The sequence below is a fragment of the Procambarus clarkii genome, chromosome 93 (assembly GCF_040958095.1).
Source record: "Procambarus clarkii isolate CNS0578487 chromosome 93, FALCON_Pclarkii_2.0, whole genome shotgun sequence".
Lineage (NCBI taxonomy): Eukaryota > Metazoa > Arthropoda > Malacostraca > Decapoda > Cambaridae > Procambarus > Procambarus clarkii.
In genome coordinates this window covers 3,187,981-3,210,195 of record NC_091242.1, presented here as the reverse complement: position 1 = coordinate 3,210,195, position 22,215 = coordinate 3,187,981, and the positions used below count along the sequence as shown (strand labels likewise).

The 22,215-nt window shown below is 40.9% G+C and overlaps 1 protein-coding gene across 2 annotated transcripts in view; it reads left to right on the top strand.

Moving 5' to 3' along the window:
- LOC123746843 (uncharacterized) overlaps positions 1-20,268 on the top strand; it is a 140,788-nt gene extending 120,520 nt beyond the window's left edge. Inside the window, exons 4-9 of one of the 2 annotated variants that reach the window (XM_069319416.1) lie at positions 8,305-8,414; positions 11,584-11,811; positions 12,873-13,005; positions 14,628-14,729; positions 15,390-15,541; positions 18,482-20,268. In XM_069319416.1, the coding sequence (XP_069175517.1) occupies positions 8,305-8,414; positions 11,584-11,811; positions 12,873-13,005; positions 14,628-14,729; positions 15,390-15,541; positions 18,482-18,682 (926 nt within the window). In that variant the 3' untranslated portion in view covers positions 18,683-20,268. Of the gene's footprint in view, positions 1-8,304; positions 8,415-11,583; positions 11,812-12,869; positions 13,006-14,627; positions 14,730-15,389; positions 15,542-18,481 lie in introns of both variants that reach the window. The other variant, XM_069319415.1, reaches the window with a different exon arrangement.
- Positions 20,269-22,215: the final 1,947 nt, after the last annotated feature.

Below are 22,215 nucleotides of genomic sequence, written 5' to 3'. Positions count from 1 at the left end.
TTAAGACTGAAATATATTCAAATATACATTTACTCTTGTCTAAATATTATTAATACCGTGGCTGCTGGAGTATATCGTGGTGGAGGCATTATACTCATACCGTGGCTGCTGGAGTATATCGTGCTGGAGGCATTATACTCATACCGTGGCTGCTGGAGTATATCGTGCTGGAGGCATTATACTCATACCGTGGCTGCTGGAGTATATCGTGGTGGAGGCATTATACTCATACCGTGGCTGCTGGAGTATATCGTGCTGGAGGCATTATACTCATACCGTGGCTGCTGGAGTATATCGTGGTGGAGGCATTATACTCAGCTTTAAAACAACATAATGATTGGTTCTGTCATTAGCACACTAATTACTTCCCTCTGTCATGGTGGGGAATAATTATTGCCCTTATAATTAAGCTGTTATATGGACGTCAGTGATGTATGTTATAAGAGGGGGACACTGTATGATGGTGGTAGTGTTGTGTCCGCTCTATGGTGGAGTCTGGATGACACTGTATAGTCGAGTCACTCTATAGTTGTCACCATAGTTACTGCAATTGAGTCATTGCATAGTATGTATGTATAGTTGAATCACTGTATAGTAATCGCCCCATAGCTGAGTCGCTACAGTGGAACGCTATATAGCAATCCTTGAGTGACTCAAATCGTCACCCGAACAGTCAGCCTTTAAGTTGATAGCGGTGATTACCCTGGTAAGGATATGTGTCTCAAGTACTAACATTGAGGGAGTGAGTAGCACGAGATAGTGTGAGTTTGAAGCACAAGGTAAAAAACTATGAGAATGAAATTAGGTACTTTTGGGTTTTACTTTTGAACAAGGCATAGGTTAGACAATGTTTTAATTCATCAGGGAGTTCCAAAGACTGGGTCCTATTTGCGTGGAGTGGGAGGGAATTTTCAGGGGAAAGCGCCAAACCATTACGACTATATAGCACTGGAAAGGGGTCAGGATAAGGATTTAGGATGGGATGGGGGGAAAGGAATGGTGTCGAACCACTTGGACGGTCGGGGATTGAACGCCGACCTGCATGAAGCGAGACCGTCGGGGATATCAAAGATATATTTATTACTGGTGTGGTGCTTATGGGTTAGATTACACCAATCAAGGAAAAGTTTCAGAACAAGATTAGCATTTAGGAACAAGGTTTTGTACATGTAGATAGCACATGAGAATGTGTGGAGTGAGTATATGTTTTAGCCTGTTAAGGGTCTTCAATAGAACAAGAAAAGAGCAATGTAACCCTTATTGTCTACTGTCAGTAAGAAGAGGGAAGAAGGCAAGAAAGTGCTGAAACACTCGTGGATATTAATCAAAGCTACGCTTTAACTCTACTTAATGTTAGGTCTTTTAAACACTATTGCTCGAAGTACACATTGACCATAAACTGAAATATATATAATCTTTCCAGATATGTGTGTTTACTAGTTGTGTTTACTAGTTGTGTTTTTACGGGGGTTGAGCTTTGCTCTTTCGGCCCGCCTCTCAACTGTCAATCAACTGTTTACTAACTACCTTTTTTCTTTTTCTTTTTTTTCCCACACCACACACACACACACACCCCAGGAAGCAGCCCGTGACAGCTGACTAACTCCCAGGTACCTATTTACTGCTAGGTAACAGGGGCACTTAGGGTGAAAGAAACTTTGCCCATTTGTTTCTGCCTCGTGCGGGAATCGAACCCGCGCCACAGAATTACGAGTCCTGCGCGCTATCCACCAGGCTACGAGGCCCCCCCTAGTGTGTGTGTGTGTGTGTGTGTGTGTGTGTGCGCGTGTATGTGTGTGCGCGTGTATGTGTGTGTGTGTGTGTGTGTGTGTGTGTGTGTGTGTGTGTGTGTGTGTGTGTGTGTGTGTGTGTGTGTGTGTGTGTGTGTGTGTGCATGTTGTACGTAATAGGCCAAATTGCCTAACGAGCCAAATTTTCTTGAAATATCATTTCAAAACGTTTTCCTTGTGGAATGATAAAACTTTCCATAACATTATATATGAACGGATTTGTTTTCTTTTTTAAGTTTGAGTTAAAACTAACATAAAATTTTGAGTTAAAACTAACATGAAATTTGATCAAACCTTTCCTATTGTAACCTAACCTATCGTAACCTAACTTAACTTATTTAATAATTAATGTTCTTAATATAATAATAATAATTGGAATAAGTCATTTTGGAAAGAATTTTTTTTAAATTTTGAAAATCACTCTGCCTATTAGGTAAATTGTGCCTTGCATACTAGGCCAAGAAGTGCAGTTCTGGCTATTAGGTATGACACATCTATACCATGAAAACAAAGAGATTGGATCGTATGGCAGTTGAAAAGATATTTGTCAATAAATACGTGAAAACTGGAATAGATATTGGATAAACGATGGAAATAGCGATGATATTGGAGAGCCGTCGCCATATTCTCCGAGCCATTAGAATGCGATATTGACGAGGAATGTGCAATTAGCCTCGATAAGCAATGGAATATTGGCGAAGCTGGCAACTCTTAGGGGGGTCCCTGGGGTGAGGGGGGCGGGGGGCTCCACCATAGAAAATGGGAAATAAAGAGATTTGCTAAAACATATCTAAATAACTTTCGTATTAATAAGAATTTGTTGTTTGCGATATTTTCTTATTGATTATCGAAGGTTGTTGTTAATTCATCTAATGTTTACGAATGTGTGTATGCTTGTGTATTTACACATTTGAGTTTAGAGGAGGACGTCTTGACTATAATAATTACTCCTGAAGTGGGTTGGGCTGTTGTGCTATATACATCTTTGTATATGTGTATAGTTATAGCCCCTCGCTGCCCCCCCATCCCCCCCTACAACCACATCTGGTGCCTTCATCTTAGCTCAGTTGTGTGTGTGCACCCACCTGGTTGTGCTTGTGGCGGTTGAGCTGCGGCTCTTTGATCCCGCCTCTGAACTGTCAATCGACTGGTGTGCAGGTTACTGGTGAATGTGTGTGTGTGTGTGTGTGTGTGTGTGTGTGTGTACTCACCTAATAGCTCGTTGTGTGTGTGTGTGTGTGTGTGTGTGTGTGTGTGTGTGTGTGTGTGTGTGTGTGTGTGTACGCTCTTGCCTTCCTGTAGTTGAGCTCTGTGTGCACTTGCTATAATGTGTATTTTCAGGTGTTTTAATAACGCACATGCTGGTATCTGCAAGACTTCAACGATCACATCTCACAAAGATAAGAGCAAAATTAAAATTTGATGTAAGGATCGATAAAGCGAGAGAGAAAGAAGAGAGCGAGAGAAAGAAAGCGAGAAAGAGAACAAGAGAAAAAGAGCGAGAGAGAGAAAGATAGCGAGGAAGTAAGAATGAAAGAAAGCGAGAGCAAGAGAGAAAGAGCGAGAGGAAAAGAGAGCAAGAGAGAAAGAGCGAGAGAGAAAGAGAGCGAGAGGGAAAGAGAGCAAGGGAGAAAGAGAGCAAAAGAGAGGTGTTCTGCCAAGCACCTTAAAGCTATACTATCACCGGCCCTCTGAATGAACCTTGTTTATGGTGGGGTGAGTTTGTGTGGGGGGGCGGGGGAGGGGGCTCCGTGAGGTGCGGGTCATGGTACGGGGTTATGAAGATATTGGTGGGGGGTTGTATCGGTAGTGGCCGAGGGAGAGGTGAAGGCTGAGGTGGGGACGGAAGGGTTGGGATGGGTTGCGAACCTATTGGTTGGGTGGGAAAGTGAGTAATGGTATAGGGGAAGGGAGAGATGAGTTTAGGATAGGAAAAGTAGGGTTGGGGAAGTGGGGAGCATACAGAGGGCCGGCGGAGACTGTATGACAATCATAGTCCTTCCTACTCCAGACGGTCAATGATCTGGCGATAGGAGAGAGAGAGAGAGAGAGAGAGAGAGAGAGAGAGAGAGAGAGAGCAAAAAGACAATTATACTGTATCTCAGGAACGTTTTGATGTTGAGGAAAAAATCAATGGCAGAAAGCATGGCGGAAGAGTAACTCTTTCCCTGTCGCCAGGAGGAGGATATCCGCGGCCAGCGGCGGGGTTATTCTAACAGCGGTGATACCACACTTATAAGGGCAAAATCTATAGTATATGTATGTATGGTCAGCACAAAACATCTATCAGTAGTAGATTGTGCTAAGATTACTTGTAGCAGGTAGCTGTAAGTGACGAATCTGTTAAGTGCTGAGCACGCCACACGAATGCTATGTTGGAAAGAACTTTGTCATACTCTGGCATTATACATTTGTGTATCTACTACTAAGACTCCTTGATTCTACCGGTATGAGGTAGATAATGCTTGACAGTTGATTTATCCATTCTGGTGGAGTAAAAGATATCCCAATAACCTCTCCAGGGTTTGCTAGTACTGGCTAATGAACTTTATAGGTCATGAATGACAACTGTGCCACGAGGCTCCTAGTGTAACATAACACAAGCTCTTGACCTCAAACACTATAAGTGAAATTATGCTACATTTAGATTGACTAAAGCCACATTACCTTCAGGTTAGATGAAATGAGGCTGTACTCAGGTTAGAATGAGGTAGATAAAGCTATGAGGCTTCTTCCCATCTAGAAATTGCTGAGGGTGAACACAATTATGGATTACAACGTTCTGAAGCGACCGAAACGTTCCAGGACCTGAGGTCTTAGCGTTTCTCTGTTGATAAGTCCAGGGCCAAAACGTTTATAGGGTGAAATGTTGTGCTTCGAGACGTGTTATTGGAGCGAGCAAGCTGCAGTTCCTTGCTCTCAATTTATCAAATGTATCTGCCCAGTTTGTCAAGGGTAATGTGATACTGTTCTTCACGAAAGGCTGGTGTACAAAATGGAGAAAAAAAAGATATGATAATTAGTAAGACACTAAACTGGGTGAAGAAATACCTGACGGACAGAAAACAAAAGGTGACAGATAAGAGGGGTCGAGCCTGAGAGATGTGGCACCTTAGGACCCTATAGTTCAGCCGTAGGACCACTGCTATTCCTAATTGATATATATGACGTACCCGATAAAGTGACCTCGTACATGTCAACTTTGCAAATAGCTTCACAAACAAATTATGGAAGACCTTAACAAACTTCAGGTATGTGCAGACAATGGCTGTTTAAATTCAGTCGCAACAAGTGTAAGGTAATGAAGACGTGAGAGGGAGAACAGAGATCAGGAGATATTTAAACCATAAGAGGAAGGCAACTAGAGGAATCCAAAAAAGACAAATATTCGAGCGTTGATATAATCCGTACACCACCACCAGAGGTACACACAAACAGGGTAACAACAGATGCAAATGGTAACCGTTACAAGGGCATTTAAACCCATAAATATGTCATCTTTCCTGATAATCTATAGAACATATGTTAGACCAATGCTGAAATATGCAGCACCGACCTGGACGCCACACCTTGTGAAGCATAAAACTAAGATTGAAAAGTGTAGAGCAACAAGATTAGTGGCATAAATAAGAGAGTTAAACTACAAGGAAAGGTTACAGGAGCTAAGTCTCACAATCTTAGAGAAGAGAAAACTGAAGGGATATTATAATAATATGCAAAATACCGAGGGGAATATTTTGTCAGGGATATTCCTGCGTGGGCCGTAAGCCTCTGGCTGCCCCACTATGAGGGGGGGGGGGTGGAAAAGGTGGACAAGGCCACTCTCTTTAAATTGAGACAAAGTAAGAGAAGATAACTTAGGTGAAAGCTGGAAACTCAAATATGTCGAGAAATGTCAGGAAATACTCGTGCCCTGTACTTGAGCAACGGCCTCGCTGCATGCAGGTCGGCGTTCAATCCCCGACCGTCCAAGTGGTTGGGCACCATTCCTTCCTCCCGTCCCATCCCAAATCCTTATCCTGACCCCTTCCCAGTGCTATACAATCGTAATAGCTTGGCGTTTTCTCCTGATAGTTCCTTTCCCTGTACGGGTGGTCAACAAGTGGAATGACTTGAAGGAATAAGTCACAGAAGCCACCTCCACCCACAACTTTAAGACCAGACTCAACAAAGAACTCGAACCTCAGGAGAGTAAAATCATAACGGAAAGGGTACAGCAAGGCTAGTAGGCGGGGTATAGTGCTAGGCGGCACTTCCCCGTAGTCACTGTTAGGTGGTCACTGTTAAGTAAGCACACATACACACACACACACACACACACACACACACACACACACACACATACAGAGGGGGACCAAAACAAAAAGGAAGATAATTAAGATCTGGTCTGGGGTTGCCGAGATTGCTTGGCGATTTGGGAGCTGGAACAGTATTGGGGACGTTGGTTGTGTTAAGGAAAGCAGTAAAGATAGGTTGTTGTGGTGGTTGTAAGTAGTGGTTGTAGGTGAGTGGTGAGTGGTGGGTGGTGGTGGTGGATGGTGGTGGTGGAAGTCAAAATGCTGAACATACAATATAACGTCTATAAGACACAAACTGAAGCACCCAGCTGGGAAGAGAGAAAGTGGGGGATCGTGAGGGGACACTGCTATGGCCGGTACTGAGAAAATCCGGGAATTCAGGTTTCACATCACGATCGCAAAATGCCTACTGTCGTAAAGCAGTAGTGAGCAGAGGAGATAGGGACAAGAGAGAGAGAGAGAGGGAGAGAGAGGGAGGAGTGAGGGACATATAACAAGGAAGAGAGGAGTGAGGTAAGGTGTGGAACATTCCCACAGGTCTGGAGCAAGTACTGAGGCTTCTCACAGCAAGTGGGTGTTCCCGGAGTGGAGTGCATGGTTACGGTGGGCCGGGATGGTACTCCACGCCCACTGTGCATGTGGGGCTAGAGAGGAAGAGAGTGAGGGAGGGTGAGAGTAAAGGGAGAGGGCGGGTGAGAGTAGAGAGAGAGAGAGAGAGGGGAAGGGCGGAGGACGATGTATCCTTACCGGTGGAATCAGTGTGGTTAGCTGAGCCAGTGATGACGGAAGCTTGTGCTCCCGTACGTTATCTTGGTGACATGGCGGTGTGGTGACCGTACAGCTGGACTGGTGAACACCCCCCCCCCCCCCCGTCACCAGCACACTGGCTCACCCCAAACCCAGTCACCAAATTCCCCACCCCTTGTACCCTGCTACTCTCACCATCCTCCAACAACGCCTAGAGGCGCCGGAGCACCTTTCAAAACTGACAGTCGCCCTCGGAGCAGGGAGCTTACCTCGAGGATTTAACAAACTGTTGTGGATGGTGGGGGAGTATATGGAGGATGTTGGGGATGGCCTGCTTCAAGAGGCTCTCCTTCCGTAGAGGTGAAGTTGGTAGCGGCCTCGTTTTGTTGCCTATAGTTGCCTCTAGGTTGCTTATTGTACTGATGCTGCTAGTATGTTGATGCTGCACTGACATGCTATGCTGACATGATATGCTGCGCTTATATACTATGCTGTAAAGGCATGCTATGCTGTACTAAAACAAAAAATATGCTTAGCTCTCTGGCATACAATATCGAGATGCATGTGCTGATATGCTGTGCTCAGCTGACATATTATGCTGCGCTCAAACAAAAATATGCTTTATTCTGCTGGCATGCTATACAGAGTTGCCATGTTATAGGCCTGCCATTATGCTTCGTTATGCTTACATGTTTCTCTATTAATAGAGAATCTTACTTTTGAGGATTAGCATATCAGTGCTGTGGATTGCTCAGGTGCCCAGAGAGAGAGAGAGATATTAGCCACATAACAGCCCTGAGCACTTTGCATATGCATGAGAATTTTACTTGTTTATGAAACAAGCTCAATTATCACTGATGTGAGGCGGGGCCCCTTGTTCTGTGTATTATTTTAAGAAAGATACAGCTACGCATGTCAATACTTGCATTCATACAGATGCTGTATGATATTGTAACCCAATTGAGGGAGGGGGTTAGATAGTGAATTGAGAAGCTTATCGGATGTATTGAAATGTGGGGAATAGGGACGTCGTGGGGAAGGGGGGTGGTAGTGTGGTTGTGGTGGAGAGATGGGAGGGTGGTTGTAGGGAAGGGGTGACAGTTGCAACTGTATTGGAATTTATATAGAGTGGGAGGAGAGGCTTCTATAGTTGTTTAAAGACACGCGTACACCCTACACCTCCAATCTTGCCACCCCCCACGCCACCTACACCCCCACACGCCACAGTCCCACATTAGAAACCCTTATGGTTTCTAGTGGCCATAAGAGTAGTCTAGTAGCCATGACAATGGTCTCTATACTGGCCATGATAAGGGTCTCTACTTTTGTTGACACTGGTGCGTGTTAAGCATTACAGGTGCGTTGTATCACAAATGTCACGTATTACATGTGCGTTGTATTACAAGTGTCGAGCATTAGAGGTGCGTTGTATTACAAGCGTCGAGCATTACATGTGTGTTGCATTACAGGTGTCAAGAGCGAAGTGTCGAGCGTGACGTCAGGTCGAACACAGGGGTCAGCCCCCAGCCTCAGCAGAGACTCTTTGGTGGTAGTGACTCACGCCTCCTCCGGACACCAGGTACGACTCTAATGAAAGGTACTACCTCATACACATTTATGGTACGACCCCCATACCAGGTGCTACCCCCCTACACACTTGTGGTAAGACCACCATACCAGGTGCTACCCCCCTACACACTTATGGTAAGACCACCATACTAGGTGCTACCGCCTCACACGTATGATAAGACCACAAAAGGCACAACCGCGTCAGCAAGTACGACTCCCATGTGAAACACAATCCTACGAGCAATGTACTATTGTTAACAACATCGACCCTCATTCCACCTTTGATCTCCCATCCCTCAAGAGCCACCAGTGATAAGTTTTCCAAATAGACTCATTTTTGTTTTTCCTTTTCCCGAGGCTATGAACTTTTTGTTTTGTAGTAGCCTATTCAAATCAAAAAGAACCGCATTCACACCAGGTTTGACATTCACACGAGCCGCATCTTAGCAGCACCACGAACATAATGACACAGAAATGAATACTAGATAATAATAATAATAATATAAAATCATTGTAGCACTCCAGAGATTTGAACCAGTGTTCAGGGCCGCCACAATCTGGCGCCAAAATGCTGCTTGGAATCCCCAGAATACTCCAATCATTTTCGCATAATAATATCAGGCTATTGTAATTTCCTAATGGGAATAATAATATTCATAATAGTAACAAATTTGAGGGTATTATAAAAATGGCGCTGTTATCGTTGCTGTACTTGCAATATATGAATGACAATATGTAACAAGAGGAATCCTAGTCAGTGTGCAACTGATATTAAGTGCAGAATTATCAAACTCTTATTTGATAATAACTGTTAAAGGCTTCTCTCTAATTGGGTATTAATTATTAACGGCTTAAAAAAAGGCTTAAATTACCTCTATTTTGGTAATAAATGTTAAATGCTTCTCTCATTTTCGCAATAATTGATTTAAGCTTCACTTTAATTTGATAATAATTAAAAAGCGTTCCCTCAAATTTGGTAATAAATGAGTAAAATGTTATAGAACCTTTTGTACAACGAACCTGAGGCAGTCGTAATGATGATGTCCGTTAGTGCGGCGGGAGCTGACGTCCGTTAGTGCGGCGGGAGCTGACGTCCGTTAGTGCGGCGGGAGCTGACGTCCGTTAGTGTGGCGGGAACTGATGTCCGTTTGTGTGACGAGAACTGATGTCCGTTAGTGCGGCGGGAGCTGACGTCCGTTAGTGCGGCGGGAACTGATGTCCGTTTGTGTGACGGGAACTGATGTCCGTTAGTGCGGCGGGAGCTGACGTCCGTTAGTGCGGCGGGAACTGATGTCCGTTTGTGTGACGGGAACTGATGTCCGTTAGTGCGGCGGGAGCTGACGTCCGTTCGTGTGGCGGGAACTGGTCGGCGTGTGAGGTGGTGGTGGAGTGGGCTGCAAGTAGTCACCTAAGTCTTTAAAATTGCTGAACTACTGCTCTGCGGCGCGGGAATATGATCCGCAAAAATAATGGAATCTTCAGCTATTTTGTTTTTTCCCCATAACAGTCCATCATATTACCCAAAGCCTCCTTCATTTACATAAGTAAAAAGGAAATATAACATATCTGCTTACTATAATGTTTGTGCTGAACATAGGTGAAAAAGTTTAGTTTAGTTCATTTATTATGCACCCCATACCCATCTTGTGGGCGGTAGTGGAAAGGGTTACAGAGGCACATAATGGGCTCAGGGACTGAACCCCACAATTCATTTAGCTAAGCAAGTTACAATCTTGATGAGCTAGTTACAAAATTCAATATAAGTCATCACATCAACAATGGGTTCGAGATCGACCTCAAGTACAGGTTCTAAATTAAGCAACTGACATATGTGGAGAGCTAGTGTCAAAATTTATATGTTTGTCCTGCACACCGCCCCCCATCCAGTGGGCAGCGGTGGATAGGTTACAATCACTTAGTTACTACCTACAGTTAGCAAACTGGGGATATTTGGCTAAAATTTCTGGTAGCAGATCATTTTGAATGAAATATTGACACATCGCTGGAACATTGGTTATAGAATTGTCTCTCAATTCACGTATCTTTTCGCACTCCATCACATAGTGACGGAGGGTGTGCGAATAATTTTGTTGACACAGTTTACATTTGGTCAGGTCTACATCAGCAGATAATGAGAATTCCCAGAGATACTTGTAACCGAGTCTAAGCCGAGCAGTAGTAACATCTAGAAGTCTGCTGATTTTATTGGATGATCCATAGATGTGTGGCTCCTCTTGCATGATAGTATGATGATAGATGGAATTACTGGTGTCAATTTCACTTTGCCTCAGATCTACAAGATCTTGTTGAAGTTCTCGGTGCACAGCTGCTCTCAGATTGCTCATTGACAATCCAAGGTTACACTCAACGGCTCCTTTAAAGGCAGATTCTTTGGCTAACTTATCAGCTCTATCATGCATTCGGAGGCCAACATGAGATGGAGACCACATGAAATGGACTCTGTTACCATCCTTAGTAATTTTGTTGTATTTGTGTCTAGCTTCGGACACGAGCATGTTACAGTTATGTCTTAAAGAGTTGAGAGCATTTAAGGATGATAAGGAGTCACTTACAATTAATGTATCAAGTTTTGAGACTTGTACACATTTCAGTGCAAGGATCAAGGCAAATAGTTCAGTCTGAAGGGTAGAGGCCCAGTTGTTTATACGGACTCCCCACTCAAAGTATAGGCCATCGCCCATTGTCAGGACAACTGCACTTCCAGCTGCACCCGTGGTGCGGTGTAGGGAACCATCAGTGTATATAATTTGAGAGAGAGAATGCTCTGTGGACAGAGCATCAATATGGCTTAAGGCGTTGAGCTTTGCCTCAAGACGAAGCTGAAAAAAATGGATTTATTAATGCATATAACAACACGAGTCACTCAAATCCCCGACTTTTATGGCCACCAACTATGGGATATTGTTATAAAAAGTTATTTTCGAGTAAAATTATGTTTTATTCATGTTTTAAATTAACTCCAATATTATAATAAGTAATGTTAGATTTATTCTTTACAGAAATAATTTAACGAGGCTTTAGATACCCAAGGAGTAGCCTTGGGGAAGCTTTAGGATATTCTATGGACCTCCAACCCACCAGTGGGTATTGAGAATTTTTATATATTGTCTATAATGATGGTTTGTGAGAGGATTCTCTCTTCCCCCATCACCATCCAGGCTTGCCTGCTCTCTGAGAGGGGCTCCCCCTCCGAGTACCTGTGTGAGTGTAGCTGCTGTAGTGACCCACCATCTGACCTGGCCTGCTCCTGTGGCTGCCCAGGTGAACACGGCGGCAACAATGATCATGCACCAGGCAAGGATGATGGTCACAGGAGTCCTAATGGTGACGACGACGACCTCCTGCCCAGGAGCCTCTCCATGCCTCTCAAGGAGGAGGCCAAGCTGGTGAGAGTCACTCCTCTTCTTTGAACCACTTTCTTGGCTTGGGTTTTATTTTTTATTTTTATTGTGAGGGAAATTGGTGTGGCTAGTTGTGGCGTTTAAATTAATCCCATCATTTTTATTCGGTCTCTTGGCTTTAGTTTTTGCAAATTATGCAGCCATCTCTGAGGGTGATTATATTGGGGTTTGAGAGCTAGGCAATGGTTGAACTATTTGAATTACTGTATTTCTCTAAAAAATGGTTTACATCACTTGGTAGTAAACATTACATAATGTTCAACATTTGCAGGAAGCAGTTTTTATATTTAATTAAGGTTTTGGGTAACAATGTATAATTTCAATTTTTTTGTTAATTTTAAGAATATTAGTAAGTTGTTTCTATGCATTAGTGAAATTGTTCGCATTCATTTACATGGTGAAGTTATCCCGGGTCCAAGTAGTACACTAGGGTTTGTTCTCGACTCAAAATCGAGAATTCTGGGTTAGAATCCTGGGCAGGACAGAAATGGTTTGAGTGCATTTACTATCACCTAATGCCCCTGTCCACCTAGCAGTAATTAGGCACCCAGGAGTTAGTCAGCTTGTTGTGGGGTTGCATCCTGGGTGGGGTTGGTTCCTCAATATAAGTTTAACATGAATTATTCTGAAAACTGACCAAGCTCACCTACCTCCTATTTCACCAACCTCATTTCTATTACAATGCCATGGGACCTTGCATAATAAATAAGTTACTTATGTGTGTTGCAGATATGATATGAGTATCTGTGGCTCTCAGCGTAATACATATTTTCAGGAACTTTTGGCCAAACAAGAATAAAGGTTCCATATATAGTATAACAAAAGGCCCTTGAATTCTTGCCAGCTCCAGGTCCAAAAAAGTCCTTAGTACAGCTTTTAATAAAGGAACAGGAAGCCTGTTATGCTTATTGAGACCCACCCAGCAAATGGCTAACTCTCAGGTGCCTAGACTTGTAAGAAAACTACAAGGTTGGAAAACAAATATGTAAGGCTGAAATTTTGTTGTATACATACTGTAATGTATAAATATATATATTTTTCAGCAGGGAAATGATGACAGTCAGCAGGAGACCATCAACAACAACAACAGTGTGCGATCTAAGGTTGGTCCTCGCCCCACCAGCAACCCAGTCGCCTTTAGCCCCTGTGATCTGACCTTACCCCGGCCCACAAGACGAGGTCAGTACTCAAGGCACACTTAATTTAAAATGTTAAGGAAAGTGTAGCTCACTTAAGTTTGTGAGGATGCAATTAATGTTTGATGTTATGGCTAAAGTTGAATACGTAGTGAAATAAAGGAATTTTGCATGGTCTGATCAGATCCATTATGGCAAAATGATCTCATAAGGCAAGGGTGTTGCATGTAGCACAGGTATTTTTCTTGTACTCTTTCTTGAGTGAGCTGAGCTTTAACTCTTGACATATCTACATTTGATTGAAGAGTTTGACTCTCAAACACATCATTTTATATATCCATACAGCATTGATTGTGTAGTACATCAAGATATCGTGCAGGTTTATCATGCCCTTGTGTGCCCTTTCCTGTATATACTACAGTAGTCTTTTCACTATTTACTTCTAATGTAAGAATTTTACCTGAATTTACCCGAGACCAGCTCAGTTTCATGAACAATAGCCATAGGTCCACCTAGGTCACTGTTTGGTTACCAGGCCTGTGTGACTTTGTACCCCACCGAGACAAGTATCTCATCAATTAGGTTTGTCACATATAATCATAGGCAGGGAGAACAGTGGACATGATACCTCAATCCACCACAGAGAAACTGCTTGCTTAACACCAAAGAACATATCAACCCAATCAATAAATATTCTGGACTTAAGCCCAAAGCCAACCTGTCTGGCTCTGTCAAGTCCTGTCCTTGGGAAGAGTGGAACATTGCCTAAGGTAGAAGTTGAACAGCCTGCTCAGAAAGGATCTTTTCAACTACAGTAAAAAACTTACATACTTTTTGTTGTTCTCATTAAGCATCGATTCATATTTTAAAACTCACACCATGACTCCCATACAGAAAAGTTGAAGTGCTGAAACTGCATTCTTCATGTGTTTCTTCTGGGCATTTTGGACATAATTTTTTCCATGTATTGAAGTTCATAAACCTTTCTCTTGCATTTTGCTATCATCTTTTTTCCACTTTACCCTCTCATTATTTGTTTATATACTGGTATATGTTAGGCTCATATCGAGGTCCCCCCCCCCCCCCTCACCCAAGGTTGGAACTACTGACCCTCCCCAGGATGCAACCCCACAACAGTTGACTAGCTCCCAGGTACCTATTTACTGCTAGGTAAACATAGGCATTAGGTGATAAGAAATGTGCCCATCCATTTCTGTCTCACCTGGGACAGAAGAGACAGCTAAGTCTTCCATGGTAGGTGATACACATCTTTTTGAAAAATTTTATTTTTCTTATTTTTAATGCAGTTATTTATTATTTTTAATGCAGTTATTTATTATTTTTAATGCAGTTATTTATTATTTTTAATGCAGTTATTTATTATTTATTAACATCATTGTTTAATTATTAAATGTAAGTATGAATTTACTTATACTGTATACCTGTTCATTCCAGCCATAATTGTAACAATTTGTACGAGTTATTATGAATACAGTTTCTAATTCTAATTCTTAAAGAAACAGAGTAAGTCACAATAATGTGGATGAAAATTAGACACCCAATCCATACATCTGAAAATAAAGAAAGTGATGACATCTGGACCCTTAATGGACCATTATCAGTACGATAGCACAATTGATGTTGACGGTGAGATTTATTTTTCAGACTCAGGGTTGTGCGGTGAAACTCGCCTGAGGACCTTAGAGGCGGGGTGTCTACCACTGTCACCAGAGTCACGTCTGGATGAACAGAGTGCCTCGTCAAGTGGTAAGTATCTGGAGGCTGTCTCTACAGTTTTTTGTTTAATTTTTGCTTTTGAAAAATCTACCACTCATAGCCATAAATTTAAATACAGTATGAGGCATTCTACCGGTATGCCTCATTTTATGAAATAGTGGCTGTACAAGAATGTAAGACCTCTTGTATATACAGTATAAATAAAATGTAATTTAGTTAGGGGGACACTGCTGACCATAAAGTGAGGCTGGCAGCAAAGTTTGTATGGTGAGGCCAGTGGGAAAGCCCATCTGGTGAAACGGCTGGGCCAAAGCAGGTCAGGGGAGGTTTTGCTCCTGGTTGGTCTGTAGTGGTACTGCTGGTGATTGTCCTGATGCTGTGGTCTCACGGTCCTCTGCCAATGATGCATGGACCATTACTGCTTGCTAAATGATTGAGGAAAAGCCACTTAGGACGTGTGTGGATGTCTGAGCAACACCTGTTTATACTGTTTTGTAAATGTAGGAGGAAAAACTTAGATGCTTCATGTAGCTGTTACAGATAAAAGGCACTGACTGTTTTAAATTTTGTAGCTTATAAAAACCAGTAGCTATAAAGAGTAGAGATATAGTATTTAATATTTGCTAAACAACAAACACAAATTGTCTTATAAGTGAATAGATACAAACTTTCCTGTTGTTTACTATCCAGTACTGGACACTGTCTTTCCTGGTGCACGAGGAGGAGAGTTGGAGGCAGCTGCAGCAGACGAAGCATTCAGAACACGCTCACTGCCAGCCTGGGTCAGGAACAAGACTCGCCCTCTGACTGCCTTGGATGACCTCAATACTATCTATGAAAAGGTAAAACTTCCAAAAGGTCATTAATAATTAACCAACCTCAGTGTACTAAATTAGAAAACAAGATCATTACCTGCTTGATGGGGTTCTGAGAGTTCTTCTACTCCCCAAGCCCGGACCGAGGCAGGCTTGACTTGTGTTGGTCCGGCACTTCTTGAAGAAAACTATCCAGTTTTCTCTTGAAGACGTCCACTGTTGTTCCGGCAATATTTCTTATGCTCGCTGGGAGTATGTTAAACAACCGTGGACCTCTGATGTTTATACAGTGTTCTCTGATTGTGCTTATGGCACCCCTGCTCTTCACTGGTTCTATTCTGCATTTTCTTCCATATTGTTCACTCCAGTATGTTGTTATTTTACTGTGCAGATTTGGGACCTGGCCCTCCAGTATTTTTCACGTGTATATTATTTACAAGATTACTTGTAAATTACTTATTAATTACTTGATTACTTTACAAGATTATAAATACTATGCTATGTATTCTCACAAACCCAGTGTACCTTCTTGTATATAAATAAATTTGATATCTCTCTCGTCACCTTTCTAGTGAGTACATTTGGAGAGCTTTGAGACGATCCCAATAATTTAGGTGCTTTATCGTGTCAGTGTATGTTGTATATGTTCTCTGTATTCCCTCTATTTTGGCAATCTCTCCTGCTCTGAAGGGAAAAGTGAGCACTGAGCAGTACTCAAGATCATTAAATGAAATCCATCATATATCTAATTAATCATGACCATTAGTGACCTTTAATACCAAATTATCTTTATAATGGACAAATTGTTAGAAAGCCATAGAGGATTTAGGACTTTAAACATTGTCTCCAAAAGGCATATACATTAAATGAATGAATGTATATTATTATATTTTATTTTATTTCTGGCTTGCTCCTGAGATAAAATTAGTTAAACTTTGGTAATTTTTTATGTGATCCATTTTGCCATACAAGCTAAACTGCCACAGATACTTTTAGATCATTTCTGTTCAACTTGTGGCAACATCTGTTAGAGCACTGAGTTTGTTGCTTGTTCCATATACAGTACATGTGTTTTGTCCGACACATTTCACTGTTATACTACTGGGAAGGGTACCGGTAATACATTGGCGTTCGTTCTCGAAGCACAATTGAGAATTCCGGGTTCGAATCCCGGGTGGGAAAAATGGTTGGGTACATTTCCTTTTACCGAATGCCACTGTTCGCCTAGCAGCCAGTAAGTACTCAGGAGTTAGTCAGCTTGTTGTATCCTGGGCTGGGTCAGTAATTCGACCCTTACCTCAATAAAAAGCCTAATTTATATAAATACACCCTGGCTTTCTGTCCCCCAACAAGGTGAATTAATTATGAATTACCTGTATACACAATGACTTGGCTAGTGCCTGTTTACACTCTTCCATTTAGATTCACACTACATATATACACTATACATAGACAAACAAATAGAATTTGGTTAACAATACAGGTATAAACAATATAAAGGTCAAGAATAAAAAAGTGGAAAGATTCCTAGGCCTATACTTAACAGTACAGTGACATTATACATAACTTTTAACACACATACAACAAATAACCCAAAATGTATCCAAAATGTACAGTTTAGATTCTTGTTTAGCTAATTAAATGATGCTTTTATGTTTGGGTAGAGTTAATGATTGGATTTCGTCTACCTACAGTACTGCCTGTTGAAAATTCTGAGGATTAGTATCCTCGTGGCCCAGTCTTTGACCAAGCCTCTACTCCCAGGTCTTTTTCCCTTATTTTTAGTTATTATTGTTTCTTGTAATTGACTTCTCATCTGATTGCCTGCAATGGAACTTCTGAGAACTTTTGAGCAACTATATTACTCTTAAAATAGTTGCAACGGTACAGTTGCATAAACTCTTTCATTTCCTTTTAGTCAAAGGATCGTTGAGTGTTCCTAAGGTTTGGTTGACGTTTTTTACTGAATTTGTTCAATATCTTAATGGTTTCAATGAGACAACTCCTGTCATATTGGTTTGTAGTGTCACTAGTACCAAGTAGTAGTAGTTTAGTTCATTTATTATGCACCCCATACCCATCTTGTGGGCGGTAGTGGAAAGGGTTACAGAGGCACATAATGGGCCCAGGGACTGAACCCCACAATTCATTTAGCTAAGCAAGTTACAATCTTGATGAGCTAGTTACAAAATTCAATATAAGTCGTCACATCAACAATGGGTTCGAGATCGACCTCAAGTACAGGTTCTAAATTAAGCAACTGACATATGTGGAGAGCTAGTGTCAAAATTTATATGTTTGTCCTGCACACCGCCCCCCATCCAGTGGGCAGCGGTGGATAGGTTACAATCACTTAGTTACTACCTACAGTTAGCAAACTGGGGATATTTGGCTAAAATTTCTGGTAGCAGATCATTTTGAATGAAATATTGACACATCGCTGGAACATTGGTTATAGAATTGTCTCTAAATTCACGTACCAAGACCCTCAATCTTTGTAAGAAAAAAGTTTTATGTAACAAAATGCAAATTTAATCAGTAAAGCTGTTTAAAATAAACTTTTGGGTACATTGTTGAGAATGCTCCAAACACAGAATATGATATGGATATTTAAAGTTATTTATCATACTATAAATTCTGATTCCCTCCATCTTCCCTACTGGAAAAATAGCTTATCCATCCACAGCCTCATTTTTGTAGGGTCATTGTTTGATTCCTGATTGTCCAAGTGATAGGGCATTATTAATTTATTATCCATGTATCCCAGTTCTAAGGCTGTCCTCATGTCCCAGCTCTTAATCTGTCCTTTATCTCTTATAAGTGCTATAATCATGCTGTTTAGCATGATTATAGCACTTATAATTTATAGCACTGATAATTACCTTTATCTTAGCACAAAATGACTCATTTCCCAGGTTTAAGGTTATTGCTGGTGTATATTCATATTATTGATTGCATTCTTTACAGCCAAACTGGAGCAAGCGCCGCAGAAACCGAATGCGTAGTGATGCTGCAGCCGTCATCGCCCTAAGCAAGTCGAGAGGCCGCCTGCTGTCTCCTAACCCTCAAGCATCAGGTCAAGCAGCTGCTGCAGCAGCCTTACCAGACACAGCTGCTCTTGTGGAAAATGAAGCAGTCATTGTGTATGATGAGAGAACAGCTCTCTAGGATATAAAAAAGTAATTTTTGTGTATATAAAGGTTTGAAGGATGGTTCAGCCAGAATTATCTAACCTACAGGTTAAACAGGGTTTTGTTAAAAAAAAAAAAAAGTCAGCATTCAAAACATCATCATCCTATACATAAGGGAAACATATTCACATTTGTCTGAAATGATCAACTTTGCAATGTAAGCTATTCTGATATTAGTTATGACAAAAATCACAAAAATCTGAATGGGAAAATATATCACATCTTTTCTACTGAAGGTGTTAATCTTACATAATGATGAAAGTTATTTGAATTCAGTGTATATAATCTGATTTATTTATAATTGAGGCAATTACAATTTTAAGGATGCTGCAATACTGTCAGTATTACTCTATGCTAGATGGAGTGAACAAGGTGTACAAACACATATATCAGAAGCTTGTAGCCCAGGTGTGGAGTTCAGTTTTGTGTGGGGCTCAGTTTTGTATGGGGCTCAGTTTTAGGTGGCAGCTCAGTCATGCAAGGTGGATAAGTTTTTAAATGCCAGAGGTCCCTCTTTTTTTTTTTACCCTGTCTTTTTAATCACATGGGACTTGCACAGAAAATGGAGCATTAGTCTGTGTGATTCAACCCCTCCCCCCTCCCAAAGACTAACGTGTCACTTAAGCATCTAACTATGGTCTTGCATTTAAAGAAATAATACAAACTTGTATGTGTATTGCTTAAGACTTGGGTAAGAGGCCAGTACATATTTACTATGTTAGTGATATTAAACACAGTTTTATTCCCTTAGTATGCAGAATTTTGCAAATAAACCATTTATGTGTTTTCTCATCTGTTGTTAAGCTTATAAATTATAATTGTAGGAATATAAATAATTTAATGTGCTAAAGCAGTTACAGAATTTTATTACGGCCATTACAATCCGTCTTTTAATTAAGGTTTATGATTTTTCTTAAACTAAAATTGTTGGAGGTGCACTTTTCAGAAATTATAAATTTGCTCCTGGAAAAAACCCTAATGATCAATATTCCTTAAACCAACAAAGTTATCTAGTTCATAGCAGTGCTGAACCCTTAAACATAACCTATTGAATGGTATACTTTAAATTAATATTTGCCAGTGTCTCTCATCTTAAGAATATATCCAATAACTAAATCCATCCTCCTAGATATCCAACCTGCCCAGAAGGTATTCGGAAGAGTTGGTGTTGTAGGACATTCAACCTGCCCAGAAGGTATTCAGTGCAAATGAAAGCAACGGCACCAATTTTGAAGTGACCGATGTAGTCACTTTAAAGCATCAATCCTAACCCACTTGAAGTGACCTAGCCATTACCATAAGATAAAGATTTACTACTTAGATGGATTTTTGTAAAGACAGGTGATCATTTTTAGAGTTAAAAAGATATGTATTAAACATTTTATATTGTGCTTTTTGTCTGTGTGAAAGTGTTAGTGAGTGGATTTTTTTAGTGCCTTGAATGAATGATGCTTTATAGATGTACAAGCTTAATAATGTCTTTTTAATACTGACTTAAATGTTGTAAATTAAATGTATTATTATATTGTCATAGTTTATGTATGATAAAGAGATCTTGATAAATACTGAGTTTATATAGCCTCTTGAGATGTAGTGTAATTATTGAGAATTCATTTATTTTATTAATACTGTATTCTGTTTCTAGCTACCTCATTGATTCTGCTTAAAAAACAGTGCAATACAATATTTGTTTAGTTGTACTGAAGGGTGGTCCTGTTGCACAGTGGTTAGTGCAATCAGGGTTACAATGGAAAGGCCCTGGAGTCTATTCCCACAGCTGGACATACACATTTGGGCATGTTTTCTTTCACTTGATTTTAAAGTTCACCTAGCAGTAAATGGAGTAATCAAGATTTAGGCAAGTGTTGTGGGTTTGCTTCCTCAGAGGGTCAGTAGTGGGCCAAGGGGTAACTCGTTAAGCCTAACAGGTGTTCTATGCCCTGAAAAATGGGAATACTGTATATATACAGTATATTATATATATAAATTATTGACACACACACACACATGGCAAGTACGTAAAAGGGAAAGATCAACCCTTGTGGATCACCCTAAATGGTGCCAAACAGATGGAAGAAGTACTTGGGAATGCTAGAAAATTACACAGTAAAGAGGAAGGCAAAGTATGGTGGTTAATATGAGACCTTTCAAAAGAAGATAGACAGAAGCTAAAATTGAACCTCATAGAGGCAAAACATCTAAATGAGAGCAGGAATGAAGAAATCAATTGTTTTTTCTACAAAGTGATAGAGGAAATCAGACCAGTAAAATGGTACAAAAGGGCAAACCAACAAAATTGCTAGAGAAAGGGGAAGTGAGAATAAGGAGAGAGGGAACATGTTCCTGAAAATTGTATACACCAACATGGACGGAGTGAGATCAAAGATACTGGAGTTAAGTGATGTAATACAGCTCAGCCGCCAGATATTGTTGCACTCATGGAGACGAAACTTGAAGATGATATTTTAAATGAAGTCATATTCCCAAGGGGCTACTCAGTTTGGAGACAGGACAGAAAAATTAGTTAAGGTAGTAGCGTTGCTGTGCTGGTGAAAGAACACCTAAAGGTAAACGAAATAATGATTGTCAATCCACAAGAAGTTGACATAATAGCACTAGAGATCTGCAATCAGGATGATAAATGCATATAGTCCACCTCCATACAACACATGGACAAAGGAGGAGCTGGATGATAAACGAGAGGATCTTATAAGAATAATGAGAGAGAGTATAACAAGAACGGATAAAGATAGATCACGACTGTTGGTAGTCAGCAACTTCAACTTGAAATCCATAGACTGGGAGGCACATGAAGCTAGAACAGAGGAATTTTAGACCCGTAAATTCATAAACCTCATCCTGGAAACATTCATGTATCAACATGTTAAACAATCTGTGAGGATGAAGGAAGGGGATGTTCCCTCCATTCTGGATTTGATATTTACCAGGAAAGAGGAAGAGATAATTGACATCTAGTACCTTCCTCCCTTGGGTAAAAGTGACCATGTCTTTTGGGGAATAAAGTATGCTATGTGCTATAATCTGAAAGAAAATGAGGAGGTTGAAGCAGTTGAAAAACCTGATTTCAGGAGAGATCATTATGGGGAACTTAGGAATTTCTTTAATTATGGAATTTGACTAGAAAGACTTGCTGTTAGGAAATGAAGTAAATGAGATGTATGTCGAGTTTTGTGAAATATATGATAAGGCACAAAAAATAATATACCAAAGCAGAGATGCAGAACTAGGAAACAGGATTGGTTCATCAGAAATTGCGAGAGGGCCAGAGACCAAAAGGCACAAAAATGGAATCAATATAGGAAGAGGCCAAATCCCCAAACATACCAGTGATACAAAGCTGCAAGAAACAACTACACGGCAGTAAGGAGAGAGGCAGAAAGAAATTCTGAAAAATGGATAGCAGATAAATGTAAAACAGAACCAGGCCTATTCTATAAATTCAAAAGCAACAAATTGCAGGTAAAGGATAATATTCAGAAGTTGAAAATG